Here is a 13722-nt window from a genome sequence, read left to right on the forward strand (position 1 = left end):
GTCCTTTTCTTTCCTCTTTCATCTTCTGAAGGGGGGGTCTTTTCTCTCAGGAAAGAGTCTTTAGAAACAAAAAAGGTTTCCTTTTATAGAGTCATCAGAATGCATTGTACCAAAGTCTCGATAAAACATGAAACGCAAGAACAAAAACGGCCATATTCTAGGTCACTATCTAGGCATTCAGAAACCTGAGTCATTACTTCCTTTTCGCTTAGAATATCCATTTCCAAAAGAATAAAATATTGGGAATATTCTGTCTAGTTGTCAGTATTGTGACATAATCATAAAACCACTGGTAGGACGTGCAGCTATTTCATTTTTATCAGTGAAGTTTCCTGTCACGCGAGGAAGTACTATGGAAATAGGAAGTAAGCTTGTAGCAAATAGGAAAGTAATTCGGAAGTATAGAGAGAAGCCTCGTTACTACCCATTGTGACTGAAAAATAACTTTAAAAATGGCATTCTGGGAAGATCATCATGTATTTAACACAAAAACCTATTGTGGGGAATCCCACTTGGGAAAAAAATTATCAAGTTTGGTTCTAGAATGATTGTTCCCTGAAGTTTTATTTTCCTTTCATTTTTCCACCGGTAATCGTTATAGAACCATAATAGGTTTCCCATGTTCGGTCTTGTATAATTTTTAATGAATTTTGTTGGTTCTGGTTATACTTCATGAGTTTTAATGTAACTTAAATTTTTCAAGTTGCATTTTGCATCATTAATTAAATGTTGGAACTCTACTACTACTACTTCTACTACTACTACTATTACTTCTACTACTATTACTATTACTGCTGCTACTATTGCTGTTGCTGCTGCTACTGCTACTACTAACACTACCTTCTACTGCTGCTACTACTATTACAATTACTACTGCTGCTACTACTACTACTACTACTGCTGCTGCTACTACTACTACTACTTCTACTGCTGCTGCTGCTGCTACTACTACTACTGCTGCTACTACCACTACTATTACTACTACTGCTGCTGCTGCTGCTACTACTACTACTACTACTACTACTACTACTACTACTACTGCTACTACTGCTACTACTAGCTGGTGACAGAACTTTTACTTTTATGGTGTCAGGTTCAAAATCCTGGAACGACCTGCCACTAATAATTAGACAGTCTCCATCATTAGCAATCTTCAAAAAGTCATTAAAAACTCATCTCCTTCATACTTTGTAGTTTTTTAAATATTACATCTTATCAATTCATTGTAAGCGCTTTGGGCCTAATGGGAAAAGGGCAGTACAAATAATAAGTAATAATAATAAACGTACGCGCTAGCTCAGGATAGAGCTGCATGGAAAAAAGTTTCTTTTCCACTGGGTTGAGAGGAGCTGGAATAATATAATACCCTCCTATTTGCACGTTTGAGCAAAAAAATTTCAGTTAACAAGCAATAGGTTGAATGATGCATTAACAACATGTAAAAAGCTTCATTTCTGTAATATATATTAATCAGTTTCCATATTAAAATACTTCTTAGACAGTAGCTAGACCCATTTTAGCTGTGGTCACTATTTCACAGCATTACAAATTCTTTCAGGCTGAGTTAGTGGTCTCAAAGCTAAAGGTGAATCAACATCAATGTAAAACAATCTGACATGAGCGAAATCATTGAAAATAAACTTATATTTATCAAACATAATATCGTCTAATGTATATTATGTAAATAAAACATGATTAAAGATGGAAATGAATACAAGTGCAATTCCTCTTTGCATGGAGTTGGTTTTGAAATACTTTTTATTTGAAATTAGTGGTGGACGGAAGCAGTGTTTTTCATGATGAGTGGTGGTCAGAAGTCTTCTGTGCTGGTTGGGTGTGACCACTGCCGTCCACTGTAGCTATAACTCTGTTCATAGATATTAAACATCTTAATCCATTCCTTCCTGCATAGCCGCCATGCTGCTCTAAAAAAAAAATCAGACATTTCTCTGTAAATATTTCATCAAATTCTTCAAAGCCAGGATATACTGAATCAAATACCTCTCACAAATTGATATAATTCTTAATCCATATCTTCCTGTAAATCCATTTATATAGCCAAACTCTTGCAAGACTTTTTATCGGACATTAATTTCCCTGTGAAAGTTTCATGAAATTATTTCTGCATAGCAAGCTAGGTCAGCCTTTTTAATCGATTGATGAAAATGGGACAGTCATAAATCGGTCAAATTTTATGAATGGTGTTGAGGAGGTGTGTCATGTATTTTTTATTCACTCCCAGTCACCGCATTTCCTTCCAGCTTTATGTCTTATGATATCCTGTCCATTTCATTTTGGTAATGAGTTGTCAAAATGCTGGGTAATATTTTGTTTGTGTTGGGATTGTTTTTCTTTTGGTTTAATAGGTGCTAGAATGGGGATGGTAGTGATGATGAATATAAATAATGTTTAAGGGGACTTTACCTTTTGTGCTTCCTCCCTGGAAAATTATGGTAAAAGCTTTGATATAAAGCTGGTCTTCTTACCCTCAGATTACAGATTTGTTTTTGATCTGCTAAGCATAACACAACCTACCAGGCAAGCAGTGTTTGTTTTTGAGATACTCGATCTCAAATTTTATTTATTCTTTTGAGAGGAAAAACATTTTATTTGTAAGTTCTAATCTCTCTGATCAATAAGGAGTGAGGTGGCTTCAAGAATTATTCACTATTTACTTTGTTATCTTTTCAGTTTTCCTTTTTTAATGGAATTTTTTATTTCTTTATTCTTCATTGGATTGATTCAATCATTTTTATTTCATCTCTTTTTTCAAAAGGGGGTTGATTAATATACTTTTAAAATATTCTTGTTCCAGTGTATTGTGGCATGCTTTCCAATATTTTCTGTTTGATAGATAACTTGCCTTCAGTTTTATTGAATTCTTCTACAGTTAGATGGCAATTGATCACCTTTATTGATTTTATGTCCAATATATATTTTTATCTTTTGGAGACTAATATTTCGTTTCTCCTTTTCTCTGTGTTTTCAGGTATAATTGTCCAAGATATACTCCAATATGCATCCCAAACTGAAGAACTTCATGCGAACAGAAGCGATGGAATGTGAGATTGCAACGAGCCAAACAGCCACACCCGATGCTGCTGGTGCCATAGAGAATGCATCAGGACCACGGGAGATGGCAGCAACAGTTGCTGCAACACCCAGTGATCCTGGAGCAACCAAGGCAAGGCTTGCCGAAGAGACACCATGTCCACTCCAAGGTACTGAAGCCGAGGAGACGCAGGAAGCAGTTCCGAAGCTGAGACGGAGCCGGAGTCGGAACTACAAGAAGGGCTCTGAGGATCAAGGTGATGAGGATTATGATACAGATGATGAACTCCAGTGGTGCAGCAAGGGCATCGCCGTGTTCCTGTCACCAGAAGATGAGAATGAGAAGAAAGGAGGGGTGGACGATGGTGACAGCATGGAGGTTGATCTATCAAGAAGGTTGGAGACCTTGTCATCACCTGAACAAGAAAAGAGTAAGTCTATGATGGCATGCTTTAAACCAAAGCAAAAATGCTCCTCTCCAAGCCAGCTCTATCCTTGCGGTGCAGCAACGGATGAAGGTAGCCGGATACCACTTTCATCAGGTGTGCCTTCCATGATATCCCTATCAGCGGTTAAACCATCAATCCCTGTTACACTTGCTTCAAAGCCAGTCTCTCCCCCATCTATCCCTCACACATACACACCAGCTAATGATATCGATATGGATACAGGTGAATCTACAGCTATGGCAGAGGACACAGAAGAGGACCAACTAAAAAAGTGCAGACAGTTTGTTAAGTTGGAGATTCCAGAAAGCAAGAAGGACTGTCATGTTGGCTTGGTTGGGAATGCCCCTCTGTATGCACATTACCCTTTTACTCTTATGGATAACTTGCCACTCATCGTTAAGACTGAGCCCAGCACTTCCCCTTCGTTGGCAACACACTTGCAGAACACTGCCCTTACAGGACACTCATTCATTTCACGTGCATCTGGTCAGAGCAATGGTTTGTATGATTTGCATAGCCCCATTGCTAATCTACCACCAATGCCACTAGGAGATTTCATGAGGATGAGTTTAAATCAACATGTTCTATCACTTCATGGACAAAGACCACACTCTCTCTTCCAGAAACCAAAGACAAAGGTACAGTCCGTCGGCACCGCGGCCAAAATGTTCACGTGCCCGCAGTGCGGCGCCACCTTCAAACACCGTCATCATGTGGTCCGTCATATGAGAGCTCACACAGGGGAGAAGCCATTCCGATGCGAGGAGTGCGGCGCCATGTTCGCCCGTAAGTGCATCCTGACCAATCACATCCGAACGCATACGGGCGAGAAGCCGTACGTCTGCGGGGAATGCGGCGATGCGTTCAGTCGCAAGCATCACCTCGTGATCCACAGACGGACGCACACCGGGGAAAAGCCGTACGTTTGCCCTATCTGCCCGACGGCCTTCGCCCGCTCGCACCATCTCAACCGACATCTGAAGACTCACTATATGCCAGAGGGCCATCTGAACAGGAGTCCACTCCATCCTGACCAAGCTATCAACCTGCCAGAACATGTCGGAGCTGTCGCTGTCGACTTGAGCATCCCAAGAAGTTAAAAGCCGACCCTCAACTCAGGTTCTTGAAACAGTCACTGACTGACATCATCCTTATTGTGACAAGAAGATATGATCAAATCATAGAAATCAAAATTACTCTCACTTCATATACTGATGGGAATAATTTTTGTTTCTAAATTGTGCTTTCCCACTGCTTACTGATCCTTTTTTCAAAATGCACCAGGTTAAATGTTTGCATGAGTCATGTGTAATGGATTAGTAGTTAAAGTTCAAACCTACGCAAAGGTGCTCTTTTCCATTCTTATATTGGGATCCTTAGGGTTGTCAACCACATAAATGTGTTATGGGACATGGTAAAGTGGCAGTGGGAAAGTACCTGTCTATTCTTGCATTCCATATAATCGGGTGTAATATATCGAGTTTCCACTGCCAAGGAATTTCACATTCACTGCCTTCTAAATATAGGTGTAACCATATGCTAGAAAATTTTCAACTTCGTTTCTTAATACTCCATTTTGCTTGAAATGAATTGCACCACAAGAGCTTTAATTTCATGCTAGTAAAAATTTTCAAAAGCTTAACATTTTATTCACTATTGAATTTACTTGTGGATGTACATATACATGTTATAAATGGAATGCAAGTTTAGACAAATATTACCAATGTTTGTATATGTAAAAATATTTGAAGTAATTTATTTTTATCTATTTGAATGGAACAGAGTTTATTTATACAGTTTATGACTTATCATATTGATATTATTAAGGTCATTGGAAAAATAACTGGTATAAATGTGTTGTTAAATGATGCATTCAGCAAACAAGACGGAACATTAGAAATTCATGTTTCAATGACTATGTGCAATGAATATAAATTAGTGGTTTAAATGAGTTATTTCAGAATATGGGTGTTCAGACATTAGACTATTGTATGCTCATCTCACCTCTCTTTGTAGGGAAATGAGTAGGATGGGGAGTGTCCTTTAGTCTTTGTTTCTAGATACCTTTCTTTCTTTAAATGTGCAGGGAAGTTAAAAGTTTACAAGATACTGTACTCTCTCGAAAAATAATGTACAAAATTAACGAAATATGGCATTTGAAATGTCATTTAAATAGTAAAGATATGAGGTGATAATATTGCCGTTAAAATTGTTCATGAAACAAATTTCATTTGAAACTGGAAGTGTTTATTGATACGGTGAAATGTTATGAAGTGGGCATTATTACATTGCATTTTGCAAATATGGGTCGAGAATCAGTTCTAAATAGAGTATGGTATACGGGATCTAAATCATTCCTCTTTCGTATTCAAAATCCTTGTATAATCTCAAGATTTACAACTGGATGTTTGAGTGAAGAGGGAATAATCATTGAAAAACATTGATGTTATCTAGATAGGTATGTGGATAAAAGTTTATTCTAAACCAGAGTGGCACCAGGTCTTTGTTTCGATCAAGGTGTCAAGACCTGAAAAGAAGATTGTTTTTTTTCAGTTGAACAATAGGGGTAGAAGAGTTGCATTGCCCAACCCTCTCTTTTTTACTCTTTATTCTATTCCTTTTTTTCCTCTTCTATTTTTGTTTTCTTCTTTATTTCCCCTACTTGACAAATTATAGGGGGCAGTTGCCCCCTGTCACCCCCTCATAGGCAGCGGAAGCGAGGGGGACTTGTCCCCCCCCCCTAAATCTGAGGTTTGGGGATGATCCCCCCTAAATTACTTCTGTTTTTTTATGCGTGTCAAAATATTTTGTCCCCCCCCCCTCTAAAATTTATAGGTTAATAAATAACCTTTCTGTTTGCTTGTCACAAAATTTTAATGGTCCCCCTCTAAATTTTTTGGCTTCCGCCGCCAATGCACCCCCTCCCTGTGGCGCAGCTCCTTATTGTAGAGACATGATTAAGATTGAGAAATGAAACTATACGTGTAAATCCTTTTCTTTGGCATTATCAATAACAAATTTGAGTACTTTTCTCCATCCATTAGATATGAATTAATTAATTTATTTCTTTTGTATTTTTTGTTCTTAAAAAGTAAACATGTAGTAGTACTGTAGTAGTACTTGAAGAAACGTCTGTTTGAATACTCAAGGAGTGTGTATTTCAATTGTAATCATGTTTTTGTGTGTACACTGTAATGTCTTTCGTGTTAAACTTGCCTTTGAAATATTTACAGAGAGATGTAATGATATATTAAAAAAGTGTTATATTTATTGTCAAAGACATATAGTGTGTTTCATTATTATCTAAAAGGTTTGTAATTTTGTATAGTTGTCTTATTGTGTCTGCTGATTTTCATTAGGGTTGGGTACCCAGCAAACACACTTATTAGAATGTTTTCAAAACGTTCTTTTAAGGGCCGGTCCATGTTTTTGAAACATTCTTTTAAGGGTACTTATGTATTTGTCTTCAATGAACATTTTTTTTATTACATATTTAGTTTGGACTTGCATGGTTTAAAAATAATGTGTTAAAAGTATCCTATTGAAATATAACACATCGGAAACCTTCAATATTTCAACATTCTAAAATCATGTTGACTTAATGTCCAATAACAAAGTTGGAAAGTTTTAAGAACATTCAGAAAAAAGTCCCATTATTCTATAATAGAAGTCAACCAGTTCGAGGGTGTGCTTGATATAATTCATAACATAGAATTGGGTGTGTTCAGACTAGTATGCATGTGTTGTTATTTTGGAATTCACCTTAAACCTTAAAGCAGGATATAGTACAAAACTCCATGGGCATGGAGTTAAATAAGAAACAGATTACGCATGGCATTTTAATTTTTTTTAGTCACCTATATTTTGTTGTTTTTATGTTATCTATTTTTGATACAACCCCCCCCCCCCTTCAAGTGAGTGCATGGACATGTTATTGGAATCAGACGTTGCTGAAAAATCAACAAAGTAAAGTTTTCAGAATCATGCAACATTTTTTTTAAACTATCCAACTCTTCAGGGGAGGCTTCTATGGTCACGATGCAGAAAAAATTGTGTTTAATGAAAACTTGATAAATAATAGTCATTGGGGAGGGGTGTGTCAGAAAACTCTTGATAAGTTACGCACAACTATATGAACGACTGGTGATCCTTTCTTGTGGTAATGATATTCACCAAATTTATATTAACGTAGATTTAGCTCCTAAGAAAGGTTCACTGGTCATTCGTAGTTGTTCATAACTTACGAGCAGCTTCATGACACACCCACCTGACTGAATGGGCAATTCTGATTGGTTGAAAATTAACGCTACTTTTTGGATTCAATTGCAAATATCTCTTCAATGGGGCCAAGACATTATGTTCGCAACATGTTTCAAAATGTTTTTAAAAAAATCTTCCTATTCATTACTGTCTGCAGATTGTCACTCTATCTTTAAAGGGGAAGTTCACCCTAAAGAAAACTTTATTGTGAAAATAGCAGAAAAAATAGTAAAAAATATTGGTGAAGGTTTGAGGAAAATCCGTTAAAGAGTAAGAAAGTTATTAGAGTTCAAAATTTTGGATTTGTGACGTCATAAACGAGCAGCTGCCCCATGTGTTATGTAATATAGAATGTATGAATTTCAAGTTTTGTATGGTTCCTGATGACTTAATTTTGTATTCTTTTCATGATCGGGTGTGAAATGATTTGTCTATTGAATACAAAAGTTACAGTGAAAACCATTTTCAATTTTCTGAGAAAATGACATTTCATTGATTTTTTACCATTCGCTATGTAGGAATGCTGCTCGCATATGACGTCACAAATCAAATAATTGAAATTCTAATAACTTTTTAATTATTTGATGAATTTTTCTCAAACCTTCGGCAATATTTTTTATCAATTATTCTGCTATTTTTACAATAAACTTTTTGTCAGGGTGAACTTCCCCTTTAAATCCTTCTTGACGATATAAGAAGGGTGTGGTTCATGATCCTATGCAAAGATATCTGATATTCCAGTCGCACCTTTTTCTTCATGGTTACAAAGGTGGCAGTGTTACTGTGTATCATTTCACCTTAAGTATTCTAAGACCTTGGGAGCGTTTTATCAATATTTCCATCTGACAAATTGTCCGATCTGACATCTTTCCATGATTTTGATTGGCTGAGGGGCACTGTTCCTATGGTCACTGTCGGATAAAACGTCCGACAAGTCCTTTCATGAAACGCCCCCCTGTTTCACAAAGAGTTAAGTGTGAGTTTAATGTGACTTCAGTGTAACTTACAAATCATCACCATTGCCAATGTGCACATAATGTCGCTGCTGAAAATGCAGTATTATGCCGTGTTTTGAGTATATTCTAACCAATAATGGTAATATGTGGCAAACTGCAAGCAAATGGAGAGTGCCGTGGTGTACAGATGGGGCAGGCTGGGGGCACTTGCTCCCCCCCAAAAAAAAAAAAATTCACATCCAAGAAAGAAAAATAGAGAAGGTTGGAATATGATATTTTAATATGTCATAATCTGTCACAAAATTGGATTTTTGTTATAAAATAATCAAAGTTTTTAACCACTTCCTTCGCTCGCAAAATTTTGATATAAAGTTTGGCCGATACACCACATCTAGACCTCTCAAATTTTTGGCTCATCACATCCTTCATGCATATTCTGAATAAGATGTTGTGTTTTAAAACACAAGCAAATAAAAAAGGCCTCCTCCTGAAAGCATGCACAGTCTTGTATTCACATATTCTCTCACAGAATAGATATGACCTTGTAAAAGCCCATGGAGTCCTGTTATTGAGAAACAGTGCTATATTTAACGTATCCCTCATTTATAGATGCAGAAAGATGAATATTTATGTAATTAAGTTATTCATATTTATGAGAGAATTCATTTGAGAAGTGCATAAACACAAAGCATGTAAGGTAGCAAAGGTGAGCATGCAGTATTTGATTCAGAAATATTAGGTATAAATTTATGGAAATATGATAGATGTGTACCCTATAAAGGAAATGAATTATCATTATTTCAAAGGAATACCTTAGTATATTTCCTTAAAATGAATTACTGCATATTATGTTACAATAAGAGCTTATTTGTTAGGTTTTGGGGGTGTTTTTTATCCATGTAAAAAATGATATTTTTCCCCTTCAAGTTTCCTATACATGTATATTTCTACACTCAAGTCTGTGGGATAAAGATTTCCTTTACTCTATTCCAGCTGAGCAGTCATCACAATCTTTACTAAATTCAGAGAAATAGATGGGTAAAGTCCATATTTTTTCCTGCTTTGTGGTCAGTTTTTTGTCCAGGGTGGGTAACTGAACACAAATACAGATCCTGTTGACAGTTGTGAGAACTGGTCAGTATGATATCTTTGATGTGTCATCGTGGTTAGAAAATACATAGAACCGTCCTTCCTTAATCTGAGGTGTATACCTTGAAATATTTCAACATTTTAAAATGAAATATACATCCATTGTAGCAAAATTTTAATGAAAAGTTGCCAATTTAGAGTGTGTACTGATTAGCTTCAATTTATGATCGTATAGAGTCAACGAGCCAAAGAATATCAACTCCTTAATTTTGAAATGTTTAAACAGATTTTTATATTATAGTCAGAGAAGTTTTATACATGTACATGAAAGGAACATCATTCTGAATGATGTTATACTATCATCAAGAAATCATATAGGATATTTGGGTATGACTGGCAAGATTTTCATAGTGTATTCCATGTATTTCATGTTGCCTTATGCATATGTATGAATTATTTGTTGAGATGATTTATTTTTCTACACAGCCAGTGGTCTTTGTAAACAAGAAGCAGAGCTCTTATTGAAATAATGAATATTTAAGATTATTTTCAAGATATTGTAGTGAAATGTGTCTTTCTCTCTGCTCTGCAGTACATGGATGAGATGAATTTTGGTGTTTATCATCATGACGATGGGTAAGGTGATTCTGCTGATGATTGTTACGATGGTCATGAAGATATGTCAGATTGAAGATTTGGATTATTTGTTTAAGAAGAGAGCGCGATAAACTGGTGGTGACTGAAGTATGTGAAAGTAGCGATGGTGATGACGAGTACGGCGGAGGCAGTGGCAGCAATGATTGATGGTGATAATGATCATTGGTGGTGGTGGTAGTGGTGGTGGCGACGATGATGATGATGATAATGAGGATGATGATGATGACGATGACGCCGATGATGATTCATCATCATTGATGGTGGTGGTGGTAATGATCATGGGTGGTGGTGATGATGATGATGGTGGTGGTGGTGGTGGTGGTTGCCATAGTGCTACAAGCATTTTGTAAATTTAGCCCCAACAACATCAGGAAATAAGTATAGAACACTGAGAACTAGGCTTCTGCTGAACTTTGTTCAGGTGAGACAAATAGGAATGGACAAATCCACAATGAATTTCAGACAGTTATCTCAAAGAAGCACACAATTTTCATAAATTCAAGATTAATATGCTTTGGTCTTCAATTTGGCAACAATGATTAATTTTCTACTATTTTTATACTTTGAAAAAAAATGAATGAAATAAGTCATACTGTATAACAAAGGTTAAACTTATTGATAGAAGTAGAATCGAAACAAAAATTTGCCATATCTCATTTTTTAATAGCATGTTAGCCGTTTTCATTCTGTTGCCAATTTAGAGTGTGTACTGATTACACAGCAGGAGACACTTTCGACACAGCCTTATTTCCTTGCAATATAAATAAACTTGTAATCATCTGAAGGGGAATTCCACATCATTTATAATTCTGTTCCGATTATATGTAGATCGATTGCTCAATAATGGCCCAAATAGAGAAAATCTTCGGAATGTGCCAATGAAATTCCTGATATAGGCAATGGGAAATACCCCAATGAATATTAGTTGGCTTTGTCGTTTCCCTGTGTTTCTTGCACACTTTTCTTTTTAATTCTTTCCTTTTAAGAATTTAATTTTTGGAAAGGAATCCTGGCTTTCTTTGATTTCTGCATTAAAATGTCAAAATGAATGACAGAAATTGAATAAATATTAATAATATTCCGCCACAAGTACTACTTAAGGCCACTGCACACCTTACGACCCGACTGGTCTACGACTGGCTTGCGACTGAGTGAGGGGAGATGTGACGTCACAGCTCTTGTCAGCTTGAGAGTCGCAGACGGGACAGTGACAAGTCCCAAGGAAAATTGTAAGGATTTGACATGTCGATTCCTTATGACTGAATCGAAAGCTCAATCCAACTTCCAGCCAATCAGACAGCAGAGTTGCAAGGCGCGTATATGGTAAAAAAACGCGCATACGCAGTAGTAAGCGCCATTTTCTAAGTTGCTAGGGCAAAAAGCATAAAGCGCATGCGTGAGTCGCAGACAGCATGGTAGTCGGATCGCAAGGTATGCGGTGTCGAGGCTTATGACTACCTTGCGAATCATCTCTACTCACTCAGTCGCAAGCCAGTTGTAGACCATTTGGGTCGTAAGGTGTGCGGTAGCCTTTACACATGTTCAACAAATAAGGTGAAAGTAAAAAACATGATCTTTTTCTTAACTTTTATTTACATTTCATCATTTCAAACATTAAAATATATCCATTTTTATCTCTCGTTATTTTAGATGATGTAGTATATGTAACTGACATGAATGCAGGTTTAAAGATAACCTGAAAAAACGGAATGACAAAGTAGAACTACATTTTATGAAAGAATTCATTCAAAATATTTTCCAGGCCAATAAAATATTACATTGTTTGTCTTGTATTACTTAATAATATTCTTTAAGCATATAGAGTATTTCAACAGCAGATGTATGGCTCATCCTTTCTTAAACTGGTCATTAAGACAGAAAAATACGCACTTGGAACGATTGTACTTGCAAATGTTGTGTTCTATCCTCATTATTCTGGACTTCCTGCATTTTCTACAGGGAAACTCTCTACCATGCATCAATTCCTTTGAAAATACAAGTCAAACTATAATGGAGAGCTGAGAGGCTTTTGTCGATAGCTGGTGGACCGGAACAGCATCGTAATCTCTTGACTCTGGATAACAACATATTTGCAATTGTATGTCCGTTGCAAATCTTCGGATGATCTGCTGTCCCAGTCCACCAACTGTCGATAAAAGCTTCTCAGCTCTCCATCGTGATTTTGATTTCATTTTCAAAAGAATCGATGCTTTGTAGAAAGTTTCCTCGTAGAAAATGCGAAAAGTACCTATAACCTGATCAACACATTTTCCCGGGGTGCATTTCACAAAGCATGATATTCTTTAACATTTCATACAAGCCACTGACATCCTTGAGTTTGATTGGATGGGAGCTGGTTTGTCAGCAGAAATCAGTGATAACTTCCCACGTGAAATGCTCTAGCTCCTAGCATATTTCTGGAAGGGCTTCAATAGAAGCACAATGTATGTAGTTAACTGAGGATTATAATGATAATATTAGAATACAGTATGACCATGACTCTAAGGATCCTTTCTCACAAATAGTTGCGACTGATCCAATCACTCTAAAATTATGGAAAGCAATGAATGTTGTAATTCTTTGTCTTGGTCATACTGTGCAATCAAGCTCACGAACCAACAATATGATCAATCGCTAAGCTTTGTGTTCCTGGCCACAGGATGGATTCAACAGATGTCAAAAACCTTGATGCTGCCTGACATACCGACCAGCATAAAAGGCATTACAAAAGAAAGTAAGTTGAAATGACAAACGTGCTTGAGGGAATGACATCACGGATATGCCATAATTGAGATTGATGGACCAATCACAACACTCCATTTAGTTTGACTGGATCAATCATAAACTTTGTAAGACAGGGCTTAGTGGTCTTTCTCAGTACATTTGATATCTCTGTTCCTCTGAAAGATTCTCCAAGCTTGGTGGTTCACAGGTAACAACCACCCAAAGGGGGACAGGAAGAATGGTCTTTATTAAGGCGACCGCACACCTTACGACGGGTCTGCGACCCGATTTCAGAATAAAATGTAGTAGACTTTGATGCTAATATTGAGACTTGGAAAATCTTACTGTGTAATGTTCTAAATCATCGTACAAATCACTATGATCAAATCTGTGACTATGCTATCATCCTTCTTAGAATAAATGCGAATTTAATATCTAGTCGTAATGACGTCCTAGCAGTCGTACGATCAGCTATGATTTGAAACTAATTTGGCCTTTACTCTAAAATAGAGGCTAGCAATCTTTTAAAATGGTTA

At 36.7% G+C, this 13722-nt stretch overlaps 1 protein-coding gene across 3 annotated transcripts in view; it reads left to right on the top strand.

Moving 5' to 3' along the window:
- The window catches only part of LOC121429836 (B-cell CLL/lymphoma 6 member B protein-like), a 33682-nt gene extending 27345 nt beyond the window's left edge, over positions 1 to 6337 (top strand). For 2 of the 3 annotated variants that reach the window (XM_041627077.1, XM_041627078.1), the window contains one exon: positions 2990 to 6337. In XM_041627077.1, coding sequence (XP_041483011.1) covers positions 3017 to 4600 — 1584 coding nt within the window. In that variant the 5' untranslated portion in view covers positions 2990 to 3016 and the 3' untranslated portion in view covers positions 4601 to 6337. Of the gene's footprint in view, positions 1 to 2269; positions 2613 to 2989 lie in introns of those variants that run through there. The other variant, XM_041627079.1, reaches the window with a different exon arrangement.
- Positions 6338 to 13722: the final 7385 nt, after the last annotated feature.

This window comes from Lytechinus variegatus, chromosome 16, assembly GCF_018143015.1.
Source record: "Lytechinus variegatus isolate NC3 chromosome 16, Lvar_3.0, whole genome shotgun sequence".
In the NCBI taxonomy this organism is placed as follows: Eukaryota; Metazoa; Echinodermata; class Echinoidea; order Temnopleuroida; family Toxopneustidae; genus Lytechinus; species Lytechinus variegatus.